The following is a 13,746-nucleotide window of genomic DNA, read 5'->3' on the forward strand; positions in this document are numbered from 1 at the left end:
ATCTATAATATATGAAAGTTTAATTGTAATCATTACATTATGGTAAATAATGAAATTTAACACTATATGCTAATTTTTTGAGAAGGACCTGTATAGACCACTCAAAATGACTTCAAATGAGATGTGGCCCCTCAAAAAAATGGTGTTGTAAAAATGAGAAATTGCTGGTCAAATTTAACCCTTATAACTCCCTAACAAAAAAAAATGTTGGCTCCATAATTGTGCTGATGTAAAGTAGACATGTGGGAAATGTTACTTATTAAGTATTTTGAGTGACATATCTCTGTGATTTAATTGCATAAAAATTGAAAGTTTGAAAATTGCGAAATTTTCTAAATTTTCACCAAATTTCCGTTTTTTTCACAAATAAACGCAGGTAATATCAAAGAAATTTTACCACTATCATGAAGTACGTGTCACGAGAAAATGTCAGAATTACTGGGATCCGTTGAAGCGTTCCAGAGTTAGAACCTCATAAAGGGACAGTGGTCAGAATTGTAAAAATTGGCCTGGTCATTAACGTGCAAACCACCCTTGGGGGTAAAGGAGTTAATCCAGAAAGATAGGCAGTGTTTATAAAATAAAAAAAATACAAAAGATTTTACAAAGGCGAGAAAAAATACAGGATATACAGCTCTTTGATCTTGGTCAAGGTGGAGAGGTTGGAGTGTGATTGTGTGGACAACTGTCTTTTTATACAGGTAGCGAGTTCAAATAGGTGCAATTAATACAGGTTATGATTGAAGAGTATGACTTCTTAAAGAAAAACTAACAAGTCTGTGAGAGCCAGAATTCTTTCTGATTGGTAGGTGATCAGATACATATTTCATGCTAAAAAGAATGCATTAATTATTTAAAAATTATACAATATGATTTTCTGTTTTTTCTTTTTGAGATTCTGTCTCTCACAGTTGAAGTGTACCTACGATAAAAATTACAGACCTCTCCATTCTTTGTAGGAGGGAAAACTTGCAGTGCATCAAAACTCGGCAGTGTATCAAATACTTATTTTGCCTAATGCACATCACATAAATATCAGATGGATACAAATCCCACTATTCCCATCTAGACCCTGGAGCCGGGCTGGCTACAATCTGTGCTGTGTGAATTTAAGGATATATGTTCATAGGTGAAGGGTTGAGCTCCCATGTGGATCAGAAATGAAGTGACGATATTTATTCATCTTTATAGCCTGATAAACTTAGTGCATGGTATAACGTGCCTAGGGAGATAAAACATATAGGGTGTTGAGATCACCTATGAACATATATCCTTTTCTCATAGGGGCTCTTTATAGCAAAGTATACTATATCCAATTTTTCTGTGTCAGATCTGCAGTAAATGTTTAGTCCTTGGAGTTAATCGTAGGCTGCGGTAGCATCCGAATAATTATCGTATATTGTATATACTTGGTTTTGATATTTGTTTGATATTTCTTTTCCTTTTTTTATTTGTTGTTTTTCTTTGTAGACATATCTTTTGTTAATTTCTTTACATTTTTGCACCTATTATGTAATATTGTGTAACCAGACAGAAGCTAAAATATTGTTCCATATGCCTTTCTTGGTATTTTGCATCAGATAAATTGGAAATTGTTCTGAAGAAAGTCCAGTGGGACCGAAAACGTTTAACTGTTGAAACTGTATCTGGGACGTGCAATTAAGTCAATTAACTTCACCTTACAACCGATCTGAGTGCCAAGTTTATTGTATACATTGATTGACGGGTTGGAGACCCTACTTGAGCACCAAATCTCACCATCCAGCAGAGTGCCGTGTTTTGTACATTACTTTATATTTTATTCAACTTTCAAGTGGCTTTCATGGGGACATATTAGAACGCCCTCTCCACAAACCATCCTATATTGAAACGTGACCCTCTGAAAGTATTTAAAATAGTCTTTAGAAAGTTTCTTAAGCATTTAGTAGATTCACATGCAGTAAAGGGGCTGTGTGGTCTTCAGCTACAAGTCTGCAGTCTTTCTGTGTACCCCAAAATAGTACGGTATCAATAAAAACATCAGATCAAGCCACAAAAATAAACTCTCACCCAGGCCCAGATCCTGAAAAATGGAAACGCTATGGGTTTTGGAAAAGTAAGTAAAAAATATAGTTCTTACCGATAACGGTATTTCTCTGAGCCCATGACGGCACCACGGAGAGAGGGGATCCGCCCACCAAGGACAGGAAACCTACGGATAAAAAGGCGGTACCACTCTCCTGCATCAGTTGTTTTACATAGAGAACGATGGGAGACTACTAAAACATTTGTAAATTTTAACTGTTTATCATAACGAGATACCGCGTGTTTAAAGACTATAAATAGACTATGGCACTAATTTGATGTGCGCACCCATAAGTGAAGGGAGGGAATGTACGGGTGCCGTCATGGGCTCAGAGAAATACCGTTATCGGTAAGAACTATATTTTTCTCTGATCGCCCATGACGGCACCACGGAGAGAATTGCATAGATAGTACATTCAGGGAGGGACCACCGCCTCCAGAACCCTTTTACCGAAAGTAAGGTCTGAAGAGGAGATTAGGTCCAATCTATAGTGCCTATAGAATGTGGATGGTGAAGACCAGGTAGCAGCTCTACATATCTGGTCTATAGAAGCTCCGGCTTTCTCCGCCCAGGAAGTTGCCACTGCCCTTGTTGAGTGAGCCTTAACCTCCCCTGGAACGGACATCCCACTTGCCGAGTATGAGAGACTGATGGCGTCCGTGATCCATCTTGCTATGGTGGCTTTGGATGCTTTTTTCCCCTTCCGGGGACCCTGGAAACACACAAACAGAGAGGGATCCTCCCTACTCTCTCTAGTGGCTTCTATGTAATGTAAGAGACACCTTTTTACATCTAGTGTATGTAAGGTTTGTTCCTCCTTATTTTTAGGGTTGGGACAGAAGGAGGGGAGAGATATCTCTTGGGACCTGTGAAATTTTGAAGCCACTTTCGGTAGATATGCTGGGTCTATTTTTAAAATGACTCTATCCTCTAGAAATTGTGTGTAGGGAGGATTAGCTGAGAGAGCCTGTAAGTCGCTAACCCTACGGGCAGAAGTGAGGGCGACTAACAGAGCAGTTTTTAGAGATAAATTTTTCAGTGAAGCTTCGCGTAATGGTTCAAATGGAGTACTAGTCAGGGCTTTAAGGACCAAGTTTAAGTCCCATTGAGGAACAACTTTTACTGGAAGAGGCCTCGATCTTCCTGCTGCCCTGATAAATCTAGAGACCCATCTGTTTGAAGCCAAGTCAAAATTGAATAGGGCTCCCAAAGCTGCCACATGAACTTTTAGGGTACTAGTGGCCAACCCCATCTCCAACCCATTTTGTAGGAATTCTAGTATGGAAGTAAGGGGAATTTCTTTCCCTATTCTTACACCTGAAGAAGACAGAAATTTTTTCCATACCTTGCCGTATTGTTTTGTTGTAACCGGCTTCCTACTTTGTAACAGGGTTGAGATTAGCCCCGGAGAGAACCCTCTGCTCTCTAATAATTTCCTTTCAAGAGCCAAGCTGTCAAGTGCAAGTTCTTGACTCGAGGGTGACAGACTGGGCCCTGCGACAATAGATCCTGAAGGTCTGGTAATACCCAAGGGTCGGATATTGACATCTTCCTCATCCATGAGAACCAAGGTCTCTTCGGCCAGAACGGGGCAATTAGGATGACCAGCGCCCCGTCCTCCCGAATCTTCCTCAGCACTGCTGGAATCAGAATAAGAGGAGGGAAGGCATAGACAAGATGGTGACCCCAAGATATCAGGAAGGCGTCCACCGCTACTGGGTTCCCCAGAGGAGATAGGGAGCAAAAGGAGGCTACTTTTTTGTTTAGATGGCTCGCAAAGAGATCTATTTTGGGAACACCCCATCTTTCTGTGATCTGGGTGAATATTGACCGATTTAGTTCCCATTCCCCCTGTTTTAGGCTGGACCGGCTGAGGAAGTCTGCTTTGTAATTGTCTACTCCCTTTATGTGTAGGCTTGTTAGGGATAAGAGATTGCTCTCGGCTATTTGCAGGATTGAGTCGGTCACTTCCATTAGATTTTTGGAACGGGTACCCCCCTGGTGATTTAGGTAAGATACTACCACCCGGTTGTCCGACATTACTCTTACATGGTGAGAGTGAAGGACCCCCAAGAATTCTTGAAGGCCAAATTTTACTGCAAGGAGTTCCTTCATGTTGGAGGATTTGTTTACCAGAGATGGAGACCAAATGCCCTGGGCTACTAGGTCGCCCAGATGGGCCCCCCACCCTGAAGGGCTTGCGTCTGTAGTCAGGACTTTCGAGACCTGAATTACCCATGGGACTCCCTGGGAAAGATTTTCCTGCGATTTCCACCATGTTAGAGAGTGATTGGTGCGAGGAGATAGAGTCAACTGCCCGTCTAAATGCCCTCCTAGATGGATTTGCTCCGATAATATCTGCCATTGAAGGACTCTCGAATGTAATTGGGCCCACTGGACCGCTGGAATACAAGAGGTCATGGAGCCTAAGAGGGACATGGCCTGACGGAGTGTTATGGAGGGGAGAGATTGGGTTCTTGATACTAAACTTTTTAGTTTTTGTATCTTGTTCTCTGGGAGCCGACACTCCATCTTTTTGGAGTCTAGAGTGAGACCTAGGTACTCCTGGACCTGAGAAGGCATTAGTCTGGACTTCCCTACGTTTATTAGCCAGCCCAATTTCTTTAAAGAATGCATCACTATTGCCAGTTGATCCTCGCAATGTTGCGGGGAGGAGCCTATCACCAAGAAATCGTCCAGATATGGAACGATTAGGGTATTTTCTTCCCTGAGGTGAGCCATTACCTCTGCTATCAGCTTTGTGAAAACCCTCGGGGCTATGGCAAGGCCAAATGGTAGAGCTGAAAATTGGAAGTGATTTAGGACTCCCCTGATGTGAACTGCCATCCTGAGGAACCTCTGGTGATCCTTGTGTATTGGGACGTGATAATATGCGTCCTTTAGGTCCAGGACCACCATGAAGCATTGGGGAAACAACATTTTGATAGATGATTTTATCGTTTCCATCTTGAATGCTTGAACGTCCAAGTAATCGTTTAGTTTTTTTAGATTTATAATGGTCCTGAAGGAACCGTCTGGTTTCTTCCTCAGGAATAGAGGGGAATAGTACCCTTGCCCTCTTTCTTGTGGGGGAACCTCCAGGAGTACTCCCTTTTTTACTAGCCCGATGACCTCGTTTTCCAGTGCCAGCTGTTCTTCTGCCGAAGATCTTATAGATGTCATCGTAAAAGAGGGACGGGGCCATTTTTTGAATGTCAGCCTCAGACCTGATTCTATGATGTTTAGAATCCATTGACTGGAGGTAATCTTTTTCCAGGCTGGGAGAAAGAGAGATAATCTCCCTCCCACCTGGGGCGAACCTTCATTGAGAAGGCTTCTTGGTATCGCTGGGGTTTTTGTTAAAGATGAACCCCTTGTTCTTGTTCCTCTTATCCTCCCACTTTCCCTGGCCTCTCCCAGGGTTCTTACGGAAAAACCTCTTGTTTCGAAAGGGCTTCCTGTAAGAGGGGAGACCTAGAGAGGGAAAGGACTTTTTCTTGTCCCCTGCTTTTTCCAAGATATCATCTAATGTGGAACCGAACAAAAACTCCCCTTCGCAGGGGATAGTACACAATTTTGTTTTTGTTTGTAGATCGCCAGGCCAATTCTTAAGCCAGAGGGCACGCCTGGCCGCATTAGCAAATACTGCCGACCTGGCAGCTAATCTTATAGAGTCTGCCGAGGCGTCAGCCAGAAAGGCCGCAGCTCCCCTTATTACGGGTAATGTCTTCAGCATCAAGTCTCGGGAAGTTTTCCCCTTTAATTGACCCTCTAGTTGATTCAACCAGATCATTAGGGAGCGAGATGTGCATGCTGCTGCCACTGCCGGTTTCAGGCCTCCTCCCGCTGACTCCCAAGAGCCCTTGAGGAAGGCATCCGCCTTCTTGTCCATAGGGTCTTTTAGGACCCCCATGTCCTCAAACGGGAGAGCGAATTTCTTTGATGCTTTCGCTATTGCTACATCTAATTTGGGGGCTTTTTCCCAAAAGGAGCAGGATTCATCCTCAAAGGGGTATTTCCTTTTGGGAGTTAGGAGAGTCTTTTTCATGGGTTTTTTCCATTCCTTTTTGATTAGCGCTGCAATTGTTTCATTAAGCGGAAAAGCTCTCCTCTTTTTTTGTTCTAAGCCCCCAAACATAATGTCTTGTGCTGATTTTTTAGGGTGGGAGTCTACTAACCCCATAGTACTCCTCACTGCCTTTATGAGGCCATCAGTGTCCTCTAATGGGAAACAATTGTGACCTCCTGAGGAAGAAGTGGATGACGAAGACGCGGAGGAGGAGTCGGAGGATTCCGAACTCGCACTATCGCTGTCAGATTTAGAGACTGGGGACGGGGACCTGTGTCTGGTCCTTCTCCGTTTTCTTCCCCTTTTAAGGGATTTAAAGGTGTCTTCCACCTGCTCTTTAATCAGGTTTTTAAGATCTGTTGCAAACCCGGGCAGGCTTTCTGATACCGTCTGCTGTATGCAGGAATTACATAGCTGCTTCTCCCAGGCGAGTGGAAGATCCTCTTTACAGATGGCACAGACCTTGTGCTTGGTTTTACCTACGCTTTTCCTTCCCTAAAAGAGACAAATAATAATCTTACTGTCTCTAACTTTCACGAAGATCAACTTACCACCTCCAGGACCCATAAATACCGGTTGGGAATTCTCAGCCTCTGGCTTTTTCCCCGACGCCGTGCTGGACTCCTTGCTGTGTTGAGACCTTTGGCGTTCTTTGCTGGTGTCCTGGTAACCTTTCTGCTGCCGCCTTTTTTGCTGCTGCGGCGATGCTATAGGTGGAGGTGATTCAGGCAAGGGAGATGCCGGGTCGCTCATACTGCTGCTGCTGGTCTGCGCAAAACAACACTTGCTACGCTGGCGCTGACACGACTGCTCCTGAGGCTCCTGCCAATATACTGCAGAGCCACTGGGGGGAAGTAAATCCTCCCATTTAAACTTTCCCGCTGCTCCTCTTTTTTTTTTTTTTTTTTTTTTTTTTTTTCTACTTCCCGGCGCCTGCGCAGTAGCGCCCGGCCGGCACGAGGAGCGCTGAAACGCTGGCGCCTGCGCAGACGCTCCTGCGTCTTGTAGAACGCCTAAGCGTCATGTCGGGATCTATGGAGCGTCCAGCTACAGCGAGGAGCGCCGACGCCTGCGCAATCGCTTCCGCGGCGCCCCGGCGTCTCGCGAGACCAGCGCAGTTCCGGGCATGCGCCGACTTTCCAAGATGGCGCCCGGAGTACAGATATGGCGCTGCTGACCGGCACCCCCGGTCCTATGCAGACCCTTATTGCGCGGCTCTGCAAGCCCGATGGCGTTGCAGTGTGCAGGCTGACGCGAGCTAGGGGAGGGCCACGCCGCACCTCCCGCAACCACAGAGGGACCCCCCTGGATGTTGCCGCTGCTGCATCTTACCTGAGGAGGTGACCGCGAACTCCTTGTCACCTCCTCCACGCACCCTTGAGGCCCACTAGCCCCCAGCGGTGGTGCCTCGGGTCACCACCCCAGCCGAGGCAGAGGGACCCCAGCTGCCTGAATCGGACTGGTTGGCCCCGGAATTCCAACGCTGACTGGTAAGTCCGTAGGTCTCCCATCAAGGACAGGAAACCAACTGATGCAGGAGAGTGGTACCGCCTTTTTATCCGTAGGTTTCCTGTCCTTGGTGGGCGGATCCCCTCTCTCCGTGGTGCCGTCATGGGCGATCAGAGAAAAAGAAATTATACATGTTTGGTATCTGTGTACTTGTAATGACCTGTAGAATCATATTGCCAGGTCAGTTTTACCATATAGTGAACATGGTAAACAAACCCCCCCTGAAAAAATAGTGGAATTGAATTTTTTTGTAATGTCACCAGGCTTGGAATTTTTTTCCACTTTCCAGTACACTACATGGCAAAATCAAAAGGTATCATTCAAATGTACAACTCATCCAGCAAAACACAAACCCTCATATGGCTATATTGTCAGAAAAATAAAAATAAAAAATTACGGTTCTTAGAAGAAGGGAAGGAAAAAACGAAAAATCATCTGGGGGTGAATTGGTTAAACGTTAAAAGTTAATTCACATACTTCAGATTTCATATTTAAAAAACATTTATTTTTTTACCTAGTCCCATTATGGGACTTGAAGATCTAACTCTTTGATTGCTGGTATAATATACCGCAATACTCCTGTAATGTAGTGTATTACACCTGTGAGTTTCACACCAATATATAGCCCATTAGATACAGAGGGCAATATTAGGCTATGTTCACATGTTGCGTTTTTTCGGCAGGCAAAACCTGCTCTTTTGGCAGTAAAGAAGCTGCTTACAAAAAGCACTTTTTGCTGCATTTTTGCTACGTATTTGATGCATTTTTGTTGTTTCTTGTGCACGCTGATTATGTTTAGTGTGCCCCCCAAAAAACATGATGCAACTTCCTTAGGTTTCAGCACCAAAAATGCAGCAAAACCTGATACATGCACTTTTTCCTGCATTTTTGCACTTACTCGTTGCTTTCTATGGGTGAATAAACGCTGTAAAAACGCTGAAAGAAGTGACATGCCGCAGGTTTCAAAAGCGCATCAGTTTTCCAATACAATTAGGAAAAAAAAAAACTGTGTGCGTGAGAAGTCTGAAATCTCATTGCTTTTGCTGCTGCTGTAAAACGCAGCTTAAAATTTGCATTTAAAAAAAAACATAGCAAAAAACGCAATGTGTGAACATAGCCTTAAGGCCCCATCACACATAGCGACGCTTAAGCGATCCCGACAACGATACAACCTGTCAGGGATCGTTGCTGCGTCGCTATGTGGTCGCTGGTGAGATGTCACACAGTGCGATCTCCCCAACGACGCAGCAGCGATGCGGCGACCTGTAGCGACCTGTAGAACGATGCTATTTCATGATGATTCAATGGGACGTCCTGTCAACGAGGTCGTGGTAAGGTGTCAAACACAGCGATGTGTGCTACCCAGCGGGACCTCAACGATCAAAAAACGGTCCAGGCCATTCCGACACGACCAGCGATCTCACAGCAGGGGCCTGATCGCTGCTACGTGTCACACATAGCGAGATCGCTACTGAGATCGCTGTTGCGTCACAAAATTTGTGACTCGGCAGCGATCTCACTAGCGATCTCGCTATGTGAGACGGGGGCTTTAGGCCTCCAGTTGCATCTTGGAGGAAAAGAGGAGGAGAAATTTGAATGAGATACAGTGGGAGACTTCTCCCTGAATTAACTTCCTCTTGCCCTGGTCACTATCTTATCGAGTTATAGTTACATAGGTGTCAACTATTTGTTACAGCAGATATCCACCAATATAAATTCATGAGCCCTCGCCATCAGCATGTCGTAATAGTACAAGCATATTAGGTTTGGATCCTATGGCATAATAGTAAATCAGTGAAGGGGTTAAAATGCCAAATAATGGCTTTTCTGGGATAGAACATGTTAATACTGTGCACAACATATTTATGATAGCAAGCATTAGTGTAATGCTCCACATCAAATTTCATTATACCACTTCAGTCAATTTGCAAAGCCTAACCTAGTTGTATCATGCAACATCAGTCTGAGATTAAAGGGAGAAGAGAAAACACGACGGATGGAAAGTCAATAAGCAGCAGGATGCCTATTAGCCATAATTATTATGTACTCATGAGCAGAGCCTGGAGAATATTTTTAATGACTAATAAAGATTGATTCATTAAACATTTATGGTTTGTACAGATCTGGACTGCCAGGAAGCGCAATACACTGGAAGGCCCTGTGACAGACTGAAATAAAGGCATGCCAAGACCATAGCTTTCAAGGTCAAATTAGAATTGATCAGATCATACTCCCGATTACGGTACGGCACTGCTGTATAGCGCGGACTTAGGAGTTGAGCCCAGAATGACAGTGCTGGACATCACCTTCACTGCTACTCTCTTGTACGGTGGGCAACATTTTTCCCATACCCCCCAGACCTGACAACAGACAAGGTGGAGGCTTTGTCCTTCTTGCACTAAAACGTGCTTTTCAGGTTATGCCTTCAGTACCTTCATTTACATTCTCCCTCCAGGTCAAACCCATCGGTTAATAGATCATTTTGCAACTTGGTTTCTGACACACTGACTCATCATGGGGGGCTTAACATTGCCACTGATATTTCCTTCTCCCCATCTGTCACCCATCTTCCATCTCTAACCTCCTCCCTAGGTCTTTCAGCTTACTTAAGGCCCCTTCACATTAAGCGACGCTGCAGCGATACCGACAACGATCCGGATCGCTGCAGCGTCGCTGTTTGGTCGCTGGAGAGCTGTCACACAGACCGCTCTCCAGCGACCAACGATGCCGGTAACCAGGGTAAACATCGGGTAACTAAGCGCAGGGCCGCACTTAGTAACCCGATGTTTACCCTGGTTACCATCCTAAAAGTAAAAAAAACAAACAGTACATACTTACCTACTGCCCTCTGTCCTCCAGCGCTGTGCTCTGCACTCCTCCTGTACTGTCTGTGTGAGCACAGCGGCTGGAAAGCAGAGCGGTGACGTCACCGCTCTGCTTTCCGGCTGACCGATGCTCACAGCCAGTACAGGAGGAGTGCAGAGCACAGCGCTGGAGGACAGAGGGCAGTAGGTAAGTATGTACTGTTTGTTTTTTTTACTTTTAGGATGGTAACCAGGGTAAACATCGGGTTACTAAGTGCGGCCCTGCGCTTAGTTACCCGATGTTTACCCTGGTTACCAGTGAAGACATCGCTGGATCGGTGTCACACACGCCGATCCAGCAATGTCCGCGGGAGTCCAGTGACAAAATAAAGTTCTGGACTTTCTTCAGCGACCAACGATCTCCCAGCAGGGGCCTGATCGTTGGTCGCTGTCACACAACGATTTTATTAACGATATCGTTGATACGTCACAAAAAGCAACGATATCGTTAACAATATCGCTATGTGTGAAGGTACCTTTACTCTCCTACACATGAAGATGGGAATTCACTGGACCTGGTCTTCTCCAGACTTTGCGCAGTCAATGACATTACCTGATATTTTATTTCCATGTGTGGGACAATCATAAATTCCAGGCAGCAATACTGTCACTCTTATTCATAGTGGCCTTGACTACTGCAATTCTCTACTAACTTATCTCACCCATATCAATCTCTTCCCTCTAAAATCTAACATGAATGCAGCAGCTATGCTCCTATTTTCTGTCCAGCTGCTACACAAATGACTCCAACCTATGCCAGTCATTGCACTGGTTGTCCATCTATACAATATAAACAAACCCATGCTTCCACTACAGCTAGGAACGGGAAGTTACTTCACGGCGTTGACATCATGACTGGCTGCACTGGTATTTCCCTTGCACTTTTCAATTTTATTAAATGAACATGTCACCTGGCAAATACACCACACCCTATTTCTTAGGATAGTGGGGACTGGCTGGATTTGACCATGTGACCGTTGTTTGAGAATGGCATCCTCCGATTGGTGTGTGGGCAATTTAAATAATCACGAGTCCCTCCATCTAAATACGCCCCCGGAAGAAGATAGTGCGTCGGATGAGGGACGCAGCTGATATCTCAGCTCCTATGGTTCTTAAATCTTGACCATATGCATAGTGATTTATTGAACTCATATACGCTGGCACTTTGTTTTTTCTGGGTATATCTACACCCATACTTAACACTATGTACAAAAAGTATTTACCAGCTTTATATTTATATGTATATTTTGTATACACGGTCATAAGTCACAATATGATATATTAACCCTATGTGCTGCAATTTATCGCGTGTTGTGCACTCATAACACTGATCTTTTTTGACTATATGCACTGAAGCACTTTCTGGCAGTTGTGACAGCAATCGTGAGCTTGTGGAAATCTGATACCTTTATTATTAGTTGACATACATCACTTAGCCATGTGATATTTTCAATTTATCTTGCATTTACCTCCAATGCACATCTAACACTTGTTACTACAAGTTCATTCTCCATGGAACCATACAGTTTGTTTGAATTTTCTACAACATATTGATGCAATTTTTCACTTGTATTCTCAAATTATATAAATAATATCTTGCTGTGTCCCTTTTTGACACGTGGCACGTTGTTTAAATTTATTATATTTGATCAATTAAGAATGGTTTTATTACATATTTTTGATATGCACTTCTTGACTTTGGGTTCTTATCCAGGGTTTGCTTCTCTAGTACAAATTGTGACCTTCTGTTGAAAGGTTTATTGGACTAAAATGTATGCTCTATAATTTAATTATGTTGAAAATTAAAAAAAACACACACAAAAAAAAAAAGAAATGATAGAACACCTACCTCTTACTGATTTGAGTTGGTTGCTGCAAATTTTGGTCTAGTTCAAAGACTTCATTGTCCAGCAGCCTCCTGACCGTCACATCTGCAAGCTGCTCCATTATTCTAAACACCTCATTGATGTCAAGGAACATGGAGAACTCCCGCTCCTTACCACGTGTATAGACCATGATGATATCAACCATAAGAACATTTGATGCCCTTTCAAGTTTCTGAACCTCTACCCAGGGGATCACAAGTTTTACTAAACAAGAACAGAAAATATAACGTAAAAAGGGTCACCATCAAACAAACCACAATACAATTTAGCCAATACATTCAACTTTATATAAATGATGCGATGTCTGTCTAATATACTACAAATAAGAAGTTTTTTTTACGGGTATGAAAGGCATAAGCTGTAAAGTAATATCACAATGTATTTGCAAAATATAAACAACTATTAAACACAAAGGCATTGCATACAAATAAAATTACTGCAGTATAAATATATTTCTATATACAAACACATTTTAGAATTATTCTGTCTGGGGACATACAAGGGTGATCAATTCTTCATATAAAAAAAAAAAATCAAGCTTTGAAACGACATGCAGAATAACTAAGCTATAGTGACATGCACGGTGAACCTCATCAGTTAATGTTCGCTTTATAGAAATTGAAGACAACATGTGTGTCTAGTGGACCTTGTACATCTTGAGTTTAGACTGAAGACATAAAAGGTTTCTAAGAAAGAGACGAAAACAGGTTCTACTACTTTCAGATCGGGAGAATTTGGAGGCCACTCACACAAGGATAATTAAACATACTCCTGAGAACTTCTTAGAAACCTGCATGAATGGGCACTATTGTCAGAACAGGTAACATCAAGCAACTGTAGGCAAATCCCTTCTGTGCAAGGAAAACTACAGAGGAAGCGGTGCACACAGTAAAATGGGGATAGCCAGACCACCACACTTTGGCTTCTTTATTCGATAAGACTGTTTACTACAAAATGTACAGAACTGTGTCTAATAAACAAAGAAAGGGACACATCGGTGTCTGCGGCCTCTAACAGGTGCAATTGCAGTTTCACAAAAATTGATTTGTTTTTACATTGTCATTTTCGGAGAGCTGTAACTTTTAATTTTGTCGAATCAGGCACATTAGGTCTTGTTTTTCGGAGGACAATTTGGTGTTTTCAGTTATAGCATTTCTTTTTACATATGACTTTTATCATTGCTTTTAACTAAATTTTTTGTGTTGCAGTATAATTAAGTGACATTTTTTTACGTTTTTTAATTTTTTTTTATAGTGTTCACCATAAAGAATAAATAACACTTTTATAGATTGGGACGTTCCAGATACTGCGATACCTATTATGCGACTTCTCGCGAGATTTCGTAATGTACAG

The 13,746-nt window shown here is 43.2% G+C and overlaps 1 protein-coding gene across 4 annotated transcripts in view; it reads right to left on the bottom strand.

The window, feature by feature from the left end:
* The window catches only part of TBC1D8 (TBC1 domain family member 8), a 138,624-nt gene that overhangs the window by 80,271 nt on the left and 44,607 nt on the right, over positions 1 to 13,746 (bottom strand). For all 4 annotated transcript variants that reach the window (XM_069757599.1, XM_069757600.1, XM_069757601.1 and 1 more), the window contains one exon: positions 12,357 to 12,597. In XM_069757599.1, coding sequence (XP_069613700.1) covers positions 12,357 to 12,597 — 241 coding nt within the window. The remainder of the gene's footprint in view (positions 1 to 12,356; positions 12,598 to 13,746) is intronic.

The sequence above is a fragment of the Ranitomeya imitator genome, chromosome 3 (genome assembly GCF_032444005.1).
Source record: "Ranitomeya imitator isolate aRanImi1 chromosome 3, aRanImi1.pri, whole genome shotgun sequence".
Classification (NCBI taxonomy): Eukaryota; Metazoa; Chordata; class Amphibia; order Anura; family Dendrobatidae; genus Ranitomeya; species Ranitomeya imitator.